The following is a 9,845-nucleotide window of genomic DNA, read 5'->3' as shown; positions in this document are numbered from 1 at the left end:
GCCTGTGTGCCTTTTGTGTGTCCAGGCAGAGGCCAAAGACCCATGTGCAGCCAGGATGGGGGGGTCTGGGGCGGGGGCATGAGTCTTGCCTGACTGTCTCTGGCAGGTCCAGAGCTGCAATGGGGAGGGGTCCTTCATTGTAGGCAGGGGGGGGGGGCTCCTTGCATGGTCCAGGGCTGCCCAACCTGGCAGAAAGGTTTGGGTGGGCCCTGACAAAACAAAACAAAGAAGCTTCTACAACTATAAGCTATTAGCCCCCAACAATCTGGGTATTCATTTTAGCAACCTCCTTGGAAGGATGCAAGCCTGAGTCAAGCTTAGGCCCTTTTAGCTGGTCTTGAACTCGCAACCTTGTGGTTTTGAGTGAGTGGTTGCAATACAGGCATTTAACCACTGCGCCACCAGGATTCCTGGCAGGCTGGCAAACACCGACTGGGTATTCAGGGTGTCCCCTGTCCCAACTCCGGGGCTTGGGAAAGGTTGCAGTGGGTGCACCTGAAGGGTAATTTAAGATTGCCAAGGCTTCAGCCTTCGCTAAGGAAACAAAAATATTTAAGTATGAGAAATGTCAAAGCTAAGCCTATAGAGCAGCGGTTCTGAACCTGTGGGTCGTGACCCTTTGGGGGCCGAACGACCCTTTCATGGGGTCGCCTAAGACCACCGGGAAACTAGCAACTTTGCAGTTAAGTAGGAATGAAAATATTTTTATGCTTTGGGTCACCACAACATGAGGAACTCTATGAAAGGGTGGTGGCTTTAGGAAGGCTGAGAAGTGCTGCTGTAGAGACCTTGCAGCAGCCCCTGACAGACGGACTGCTAGGCTTGGGCCAAGCCTCTGAAGCCGGGCTTTAAACCAAGCAGAGCAGCAGAAATGTGCCTTTGTCCAACTGAGGCGGGTTACAAACCGCCATATAGTACGCGACGAGCGCGTACTAGGGTTAGGAAGGGGCGGTGCTTCTGCACCCCCCTAACCCTAATATGCGCTCTGCATGCACAAAATGGCGGCGGCTGTTCCACATGGCCGCCGCTATCTTGACGTAGTGGACGCGCTGCGTCCGCACATCGCACCCCGGAAATGACGCCACGAGCACACGACTAGCACCTCACAGCGTCTGTTCCAGGGCCTGAGAAGGAGCGCGATTTCCGCACTCCTCCTCTGCAGCGTCCGGGAGCTGTGTGGTTTAAAGGCTGCGGCTCCCGGACGCTGCAAGCGGAGGCGGAGCCAGACCGCCGCTTTTCGGCAGTCTGTAACCCACTTATGCTTCCCTAAGAACTGAGACTGACTGAAAACCAACACAAGTAACTTTTTCGAAGCCAAGTTTACTAATGGCTTTCTATTTGCTTTTAAAAGGCTCTATCCTAGTCTAGCCAGTGGATAGTTCAGGTTGAGAAGAAATATTTATTTCACAATCCTTCCAAACCAAGTTGAAAGAGAAGGAGGATGGAAAAGAGTTTGGTTGAAAGCCTTGAGAGAATCTTAGTAATCACATGGTTTGAATGAGAAAGTGTGTTTGCATGCAGGAAATCCCTGTCTAAGAAGGGAGAAAGAGGCTAAAAAAACCTCCCAACAGGACCTTCCCAAACGCAACCCCGTCGGCACTCTTCCCATGCTCAGAGGTATTATGGGATCGCTCACTTCTCCAGGATGTGAGGAAGGGAGCCCCCTCCATTGGACCGGGGGGGGGGGGGAGCTGGACAGCCGGGCATTTGGCCAGCCAACCACTTTTTCTTGGGTTGAGAAACCCACATCTGAACTTCTGTTTAATGGCTTTTGGCCTTCTGTGTTGCAGCCAGAAGCCCATTGTGTTGCAAAGCCCATTGCGTAATCTGAGGCAGAGGGATGGGCATTTAAGGTACTTAATGGGGAACACCCCCCATGCGGAAAATGGGGTGCGAACTGATCCAGACCATGAGTGTGAGTGAGTGCATGCACCACCCGAGGCAAGGCAGGCGGCGGCCTTGTTGTTGTTGTTGTTGTTATATTTCATCTATTTCTATCCAACGATCTACCAGATTTGGACTCAAAAGCAGCTTGCAAGAAGTAGAAAATATTGTTAAAAATCCACAGAATGCCAAAGTTAAAATATACTTAAACAATCAGAAAATTCAAAGCAGGTTAAAACACATGCAATTAGAAGGCAGACGCGATTGTGTTTGTATTGACGTAACGCACAGGAACCGGAGAGCACACTGCAGCTGCTGCTCCATGTTGTACATGTCTTTTTGCCCGGCCCTCCTCCTCCTGTTTGTGTACATTTTTGTCTTTCTCTGTTCACAGTTCTCTGTGTGCAAATGTGAAATAAAATACTGTAGATGTATCACACACACACACACACACGCCAGCACCGCAAGCGACAGTCTCCGGTGCATTGTGTAAGATGGGCCTTATGTTAATAGAAGCCTCTGTCTGAAGAAGGAAAGTGGGGAGGGGGCAGTCTGGGGGCAGTTGCCACCAAGAGACCCCTTTGAGGGAGGAGGGGGCAGAGGGGGCAGGCTTTGGCCCACCGGCCGCTGCTTCCCAAGGGATCATTGGTTGCATTGTGTGCCTTTGAGTCCAGGCCCGAAGGCGGAGCAATTACAGGATTTCCTTCAGAGGAGGCCTGCCAAGGCTGAGAGAGTGTGACTTGCCCAAGGTTTCATGGCCAAGCTGAGAGTCAAACCTTGGTCTCCAGAGTTGCAGTCCAATACTCAAATTGCTAGGCCACGCTGGCTGCCCTTCGAACACAGTCCTTGAAATAAGCTGGGCCTGGGCCTGGCAGGTTTGAAAGGCCCGACTTGCACCGGCCAGCGTTGGGCTGGCAGTCATTGCCCATAGGCACTGCTGACGGGCAGCATGGCCGTGCGCACAGACCACCATCCTGGCCCAGGCTAGCAGCAGGGGCTTTGCCTGTGACACACACAGAGACAGACCCTGGCGGTGCATGTGCAAAGGGCTCGCCTGCTTGCCAGGTGGCTGGTGCTCCCCACATCTTCCGCAGGTGGAAGGCGGGGGGTTCTGCGCTCAGGTGTCCTAGGCAGGGGTCTTGGCCCCCCATCGCTGAGGCTGCCCCACTCAGCCTAAGCCAGGGTTCTGTGGAATGCTGGCTTATTGTGACTCCCTGCAGGCCTCTAGGGAAAGGCCAAAGCCAGAGGCAAAGGTGGCAGAAGCCCCTGGGTCCTCGCTCCTGCGCCAGGTCACCCTCATTTTGGGAAGGGGGGTGGGCAGGGGGCCTCCTTTCCCAGCGAAGGGGAAGGCAACTGGGCCAGGCCCCTGATATGAGGGGGGGCACATGCAGCCATATTATACTCTGGGTCCGAAGGGGGGGCGCTGAGGAAATGGCTGCAGCGCCACTCTGGGCCTCCCAGGGCCAAGGCCCACCGACCCGAGGCTCGTGGGGCAAAGGAGGAGGGAAGGAGTGAGGGGCCTCTGCAGGCGGCCATCTGGGGGGGCTTCCCCGGCTGAGGCTGGGCGGTCTTCCTTGAATGTGTCTTCGGACTCTGGGAGGCCCAAGGACCCCAAAGGGCGGCCGGAGGGGGCTCTCCAGAGAGGGGCATGTCGCTGGGGCCACGGGGAGGACCGGGGGGCAGCCCCATAACCCCCTCCGCGGCCCATGGCCTCAGTCAGAGCAAAGGGCCATGCTGCCAGAAGGGGGGTTATGGGGCTAGCAGTCCCTCGAGGGTCCCCTCTCTGCCCCACAGAAGGGGGCACTGCTGGCTTGGGACACGGCGCCCCTCCCGGAAAAGGTCCCGGGGTCGTCTGGGGGGGGGTCCAAAGCGGCCCCTTCCCCATTGCGCCCCTCGGCCTTCGCTGGGGGGGAGCAAGGTAAGCATCGCGGCCCATTGTGCCCCCTGCCCCCCCCCGTTTTCGCTGCCTCTTGCGACCCTTCCTCCGACCCCAGCCTCGCCGTGAGGGGGGCTGCAAGAGGGTCGAGGGGGGCACCAGGACCTGAGACCCAAATGCGTTTTAGGACTGCCGTGGGGGGGCGGGGGGAGAAGCAAAGGGCCCCTCCCCAGAAGTAGCGGGGGGGGGGTTGGGAGTGTCTGAGCCCCGCCCCCAAAGCAATGACCGAACTGAAAACACATTAATGAAGCTGCAGCACTTTAAAAACGCCGCCGATTCAGGCCTTTTGGCGGGAAACAGTGTCGGCGCCTGGCGGCCTCCGGGGGAGGAGCTTCGCCTCAGGGGCGGGGCAGAGGTGGCCACGCCCCAAGCCCCCCCCCAGATGGGATGCAGGAGGGTCTCCTGCAGCCCTGGGGGTCTGGAGGGTCAAAGGAGCCTTGAACTAACGCCCGCGCCTTGGGAGCGGAAGGAGCTGCACTTAACCTCCTCAGAGGCAACCTTTACGCTTGCAGGTCCGACGTGCCCTTCCTGGCCAAAGTCCCCGCTGAGCTGGGCTTTCCTTTGAGTCTCTCTCTCGCTGGCAATATGCTGGCAAGACCTTTGGCCCCGGACTGACCCGGCCACTTCCGGCCCAGACTAGCCCTGCGGGGGTCGGGGTCATCCGAGGAAGGAGGCAGGGCCCGAGTCTGACCCCTGGGCCCGAGCCCTGCAGGGGCCCCATAGCCGCCCTGGGGCCTGGCCTGGCCTGGCTGGGGTCAGTCTGCAACAGCACTCCGGCAGGGAAGGGGGGCTCCGAGGGTCAGCAGGCGAAGGCGGGGGAGGGCCAGCCCCAAGCCCCCTCCCCTTCTGCAGCTGAAAGGTGGGAGTTGCAGGTCCACAGGGCGCGTTAAAGGGGGGGGGGGGTCCTGGCTCCCTCCCCAGCCTCCCTTCTCCCCCTGCAGCTGGACGCGGAGCCCCCTTGCCGCCATCGGCCCAGAAGCCCCTCGGATCGGAGGGTCGCGCGCGGCGCCTCTCAGCCCCGGCCCACCTCGCGGGGTCGGTAGGAGGACGGGAGAGGGGGCAATGACTTGGACCCCCCCCGCCGCCTCTCTCTCTCCCTCCCTCCCTCCCTCCCTCGCCCATCCCTCTCCTTATCTCCGGAGGGAGCAGCACCTGCCCCTCCGCCCCGGGGCCAAAGGGCGGCTTCGGCGGAGGCCTGGGAGGACCGGTCCGCGGGAGTGCTGCCTTGGCCCTCGCCTTGGCCGCCCGGAGCCTCCGAGGACAGTCGTTTCCCCCCCACCGCGACCCCCGACCCGAGGGTCGGCCGGCAGCCAGTGCTCCTCGTCCACCGGGGCCGGGTGAGCCGAGAGAGGAAGGCAGGGAAGCCCCCAGCCCAGCGCCTCCTACGGCCCCTACGGCCCTGGAAGGTCACTGGGGTCCCTCTCTCTTTCTCCAGGGTCCCCGTCCCGCCTCCGGCCCAGAGACCCCCGGCCGGCCGCCTGCCTGCCTGCGAGGGGCCCGAGAATGAGGGCGCTGCGGAAGCACCTGGAGGCCCTGAGCGTCTTCCAGTGGGTGCTGACCTTCCTCTTCTTTGGTGAGTCGCGGGGGCGGCAGGCACAGCCCCCCTCCGTTGAACCCCACTTCCTGGGAGGCCGCCCCTCACCCGCCCCCCGTGGTCTCCCCCGCAGGGCTCTTCTTCACCACGCTCCTCCTCTACCTGCTGTCCACCGCCTGCTGGCCCTTGGCCGCCCTCTACTTCGCCTGGTGGATTTCCGACTGGCAGACCCCCGAGAGAGGCACGTCAGAGCCCCCAGGCCCCCGGGGAGGGGGGACGCCTTCCGGCCAAAGGGAGGGAGAAGGGGGCGGGCCGAGCGGCTGAAAGGGTGCCGGCACTCTGCACATGCCTCGGTGCCCGAGAGGCAGCTGGCGTGTGCGCAGTGCCCGGGGAAAGCCGGAAACCAGGCCCCAGGGGACGAGCGCGAAAGGACCCACCTGTTCCCAGGCCAGGCCACCCGATGGTCACTTTGTCCTGCCCTTTGCCTCGCAGGCGGTCGCCGGAGCGAGTGGATGCGGCGCTGGAGGATCTGGGAGCTGCACAGGGATTACTTCCCCATCAAGGTGTGTGTCTGTGTTTATGGGGGGGGGTGATGGGGGAGTTGTTCGGGGCGGGAGGTGGCCGACGAGCGGAGCTTCCGTCCCACCAAAGCACTGGGAGGCTCCCGAAACCCGCAGCATTAAAGGGGAGGGTCACCTGGTCATTGGGGGGGGGTGCTAGTCCCCCTTTGGATCGGGAAGGTCCAGTGCCGCCTGTCCGGGGGGCTGGTGGGGGGGCAGAGAGGGGGTATCGCGGGGGTCAGCGGAGAAGCAGGCAGCGCTCAATAGGAATAGCAATAGCAAGTACATTGCTCTACCGCTTATGAGTGCACTTAAGTGCGAACAGAGGGGGTTCTTCAGTGAATGGGGGGGTCTTGGAGGGTCCTTATAGGCTTCTGCGGTATCTCTCCCCCTCTGCTAGGCCACAGAAGCGGGGGGGGAGTGGAGGGTTTGGGGGAGCTGGCTTGGACCTCCTGCCTCCAGGCTCGGGCCCTGCTTGGCCAGCATTGACCCTGAGGGGGTAGTAGCACTCCCCTCCCCAGCAGGCCTCGCTCTGTCCCCCGCCGCCCCACAGAGGCCCAACCGCCTCTCCCTGGAGCCCCCTCCTAAGACGACCCTTCCTTCCCTGGCCACTTCCCAGCAGCTGACCCACTTTGCTCCTGGAGGTGCCGGTCTACAGCCATCCAAGACCCCCCCCCTTTCCAGGGCATCCTGAGGCAGCGAGTTCCGCCGTCCAGTTCCTGGCCGAGCAATGAATCGGCGGAGGGACACCTTCAGACCGCGATCCTTCTGCCCCCCCCCCCGCCCAAGCCCCTTGGACTGTCCCTCTGCTTCCAGGCGTCCCCCATCCTCCCTTGGGGGGCTAGGGTCGCCTGCCCCTTATTCCTGCCCCCCCCCCCCGCAGCTGGTGAAGACGGCGGAGCTGCCCTCCACGCGCAACTACGTCCTGGGCTCCCACCCGCACGGCATCATCTGCGCCGGCGCCTTCTCTGCCTTCTGCACCGAGGCCACCGGCTTCTCCCGAACCTTTCCGGGCCTCCAGCCTCGCCTGGCGCTGCTCGCCGGACTCTTCCGCCTCCCGGTCTACCGAGACTACATGATGAGCTCAGGTGAGGCCCGGCGGCGGCCAGTGCGCATGCGCGCCTGCCAGGGTTCGCGGCTGCAGCTGCCAGCAGCAAGTAACTTTTCCAAGGCGGGCGGGGGGCTGGAGGGAGAGGGAATGCTCTGAAGCAGAGGCCCCTCCTTCCCTCCGCTTTTCCAGGGATGATTCCAGTCAGCAAGCGGTCGCTGGACTTCGTGTTGCGGGGGGGGTCCCGGCCAAGCGGTGGTCATCGTGGTGGGCGGGGCCTCGGAGTCGCTGGACTGCGCCCCCGGCGAGCAACGCGTCCGCCTCCGCGGCCGGAGGGGCTTCGTGCGCCTGGCGCTGCAACACGGGTAGGACCCTGGGGGGGCTGGGGGGGTGTCGCCTCGGCCACGCGCGTCCTCGGCCCTGGGCCTCTGCAGCCGGGCCCCTCTCACGCCGACCCCCTCCCCGCCGCAGGGCCGACCTGGTGCCTGTATACTCCTTCGGCGAGAACGACATCTTCCGGCAGGTGCGGTTCCCGGAGGGCAGCTGCGCCCGCCGCCTCCAGCTCCGCTTCAAGCAGCTGACCGGCTTCGCCCCCTGCCTCTTCGGGGGCCGCGACCTCTTCTGCAGCCGCCTCTGGGGGATCCTGCCCCTCGCCGCCCCCATCACTGTCGTCGGTAAGGGACCCCCGGCCTTTGGAGGCCTTGAAGAGAGGGAGGGGGGCTGCATGGCGGAAGAGGCTGGGACGCGGTGGTCCTTTGGGCCTGGGGGTCTTTGGGGGCCTTCCTCCGTCCTAACCCTCCTCCCCTGTCCCCGCCGGCTGTCGTAGTGGGAAAGCCGATCCCGGTCCCCCGGCGCCCGAGCCCCACAGAAGAGGAGGTGGCCCACTTCCACGCGCTCTACGTCCAGGCCCTCCGGGAGCTCTTCGAGGCCCACAAGGGCAGCTGCGGACTTCGGGACTCAGAGCAGCTCGTCGTCGCCTAGCGCGCGCCCCCCGACCCTAATAAACAGCCCACGCTTGACTCTCGGCCTCTCTCGCCTCATTAGCCTTCCCCCGCCCCCCACCTCTCCCAAAATCCCGCGGAGGAACATGTCTGGCCGCTCCCTCCCTCATTCCCTGCGAAGACCCCGCGGGCTCCGAACCGGAACGATAGCTGACCGCGCGCATCTGGATCCGCCCTCCGAGGTCATACGGGTCCATTCACAGCGCTATGGAAACAAACTAATCATCATCATCATCATGATCCCGGAGCCGGTTCCTTGCGCGACCAGCTGGACTCGGGGCGCCAGGGGCCGGAGGGGGCGAGTGGGCCACCGGCGGAGGCCTGGGAGGAAAGGGCTGGGGGGGCTGCGTGTCCAGAGGCGGGAGGAAGGGGCGCCGGCCCACTCGAGCGGAGCCTGGTGGCGCTCTCTTCGGGTTGCAAAAGCGGAGGAAGGCGGTAACGTGTGAACAGAGGAGCCTGGTCCAGCGGTTTCCCTGCAGACGGAAAAGCAGAGCCGCTCCGCCCGCTTTGTCTTCTTCCGGCCCAAGGCACCGCTGGGATTCGAACCCAGGATCTCCTGTTTACTAGACAGGCGCTTTAACCAACTAAGCCACGGCGCCGGCGGCTCTTCCGGAGGCCGAAAGCGCTGTCCACTGGAAGAAGGAGAAAAGTGACCACGGGTCCTCCTTTCCCAGGACCTGTCCTACATTTCCACCACCATTTGGAGCATCACCAAGAAGCACCGATTTTTCTGTATAGCTTTTATTTTGCACTGCCCTATATTTTCATCCAATGCCATTCCTTTGGCGGTGCCGTCTCCTTCTTTGCGGTTAGGAAGACATCGGGTCACCCTGCCCTTGACCCTCCCCGGACCCTCCGGTGTCCAGAGGCAGATCCGAGAATGGGAAGCGGGGGGGGTCAAAGAAAATCAGGAAAAATGGAGGACGTGACAAACTAAAAGCTAGAAACACTCATAAACATGAAGTCCATGCTGCTTAGTCAGAATGGAGGGCATCTTGGAATTCCTCCTGGTCACAAGGCTGAAATGTAGGACATGTCCTGGGAAAGGAGGGCCTTTTTCATTCCAGGCCGCTGCCTGATTTTAATGAGCCGATTTTGGCAGAAAGGGAAGGAGGGGGCAGCCACACGAGGAGATTCAATGGGGCTTTTGTCGGGGAATGGACGTGAGCCTCAATGGCCTCCCTCCTTCTGCAGGGGGAGGGGAGGGCCACCCACGGAGCCCCGGACACGCGTGTGTGTGTGTGTCCTCGCGTGACCCGAAGGCCAGAGTGCCTCTGCACATGCACAGAGTTGCTTGGCCCTCAGGTGGCGCTCTCCGCCCCTGAAACGCGGAGCGCAAAAAGGGGTCCGCCTCCCCGTCCCTTGGCAAAAGAGACCCCGCCGAGGGCCTTCCCTCCGCCGTGACCCCGACGTGATTCGAACACGCAGCCTTCTGATCTGGAGTCAGACGCGCTACCGTTGCGCCACGAGGTCCGAGGCACCAACGCCTCCGCAGCAACTCCTGCACTCTCTGCTCTTTCGGGCGAACGGGGAACGGCCTGGCAGCTCCCAAAAATTGTGGCGGGGGCGCAGGTGGGAGGTTTATAGAAGAGTTGGCAGGTACCCCGAGGGCCGCCCAGTCCGACCCCCCCCGGGACCCACAGGCGACCCAGACCCAGGAGGCGGAGGCGGCGTCCGGCCGGGGACCACAGACGGGGGCGAGAGAATGGTCCGGAGAAGCCCCGGGGGTTAGCTCTGGGCCCCCAGGAGGGCCAAGGAGGGTCGCCGAGAGGCTGGGGGAGGAGTGGCCAGAGGGGGGCGCTCAAGGTCTGGAAGCCCAGGAGCAGGAAGGCAGCAAGCAAGAAGGAAGAGATTGCCTCGGAGCGGGGGGGTTCTCCTGCCC

General features: G+C 62.6%; 1 protein-coding gene and 2 non-coding genes across 3 annotated transcripts; 1 reads left to right on the top strand and 2 right to left on the bottom strand.

Annotated features, from left to right (window-relative positions):
• Positions 1–5,263: 5,263 nt before the first annotated feature.
• On the top strand, positions 5,264–8,102 carry MOGAT3 (monoacylglycerol O-acyltransferase 3). The gene is given in 8 exon segments (XM_089504287.1): positions 5,264–5,393; positions 5,488–5,595; positions 5,847–5,917; positions 6,798–7,002; positions 7,155–7,198; positions 7,200–7,327; positions 7,434–7,636; positions 7,789–8,102. Coding segments are annotated over 8 exon segments (984 nt in total). The 5' UTR covers positions 5,264–5,323; the 3' UTR covers positions 7,944–8,102.
• A 386-nt stretch (positions 8,103–8,488) lies between these two features.
• TRNAT-AGU (transfer RNA threonine (anticodon AGU)) lies at positions 8,489–8,562 on the bottom strand. Its single transcript has one exon. It is a non-coding gene; the product is annotated as a tRNA-Thr (tRNA).
• Positions 8,563–9,364: 802 nt separating this feature from the next.
• TRNAW-CCA (transfer RNA tryptophan (anticodon CCA)) lies at positions 9,365–9,436 on the bottom strand. Its single transcript has one exon. It is a non-coding gene; the product is annotated as a tRNA-Trp (tRNA).
• Positions 9,437–9,845: the final 409 nt, after the last annotated feature.

Source organism: Sceloporus occidentalis, unplaced genomic scaffold, assembly GCF_023333645.1.
Source record: "Sceloporus occidentalis isolate IW3139 unplaced genomic scaffold, rSceOcc1.0.p SCAF_265, whole genome shotgun sequence".
Lineage (NCBI taxonomy): Eukaryota > Metazoa > Chordata > Lepidosauria > Squamata > Phrynosomatidae > Sceloporus > Sceloporus occidentalis.
Note: the sequence above shows the minus strand (reverse complement) of the source record. Positions and strands in the feature narration are given on the sequence as shown.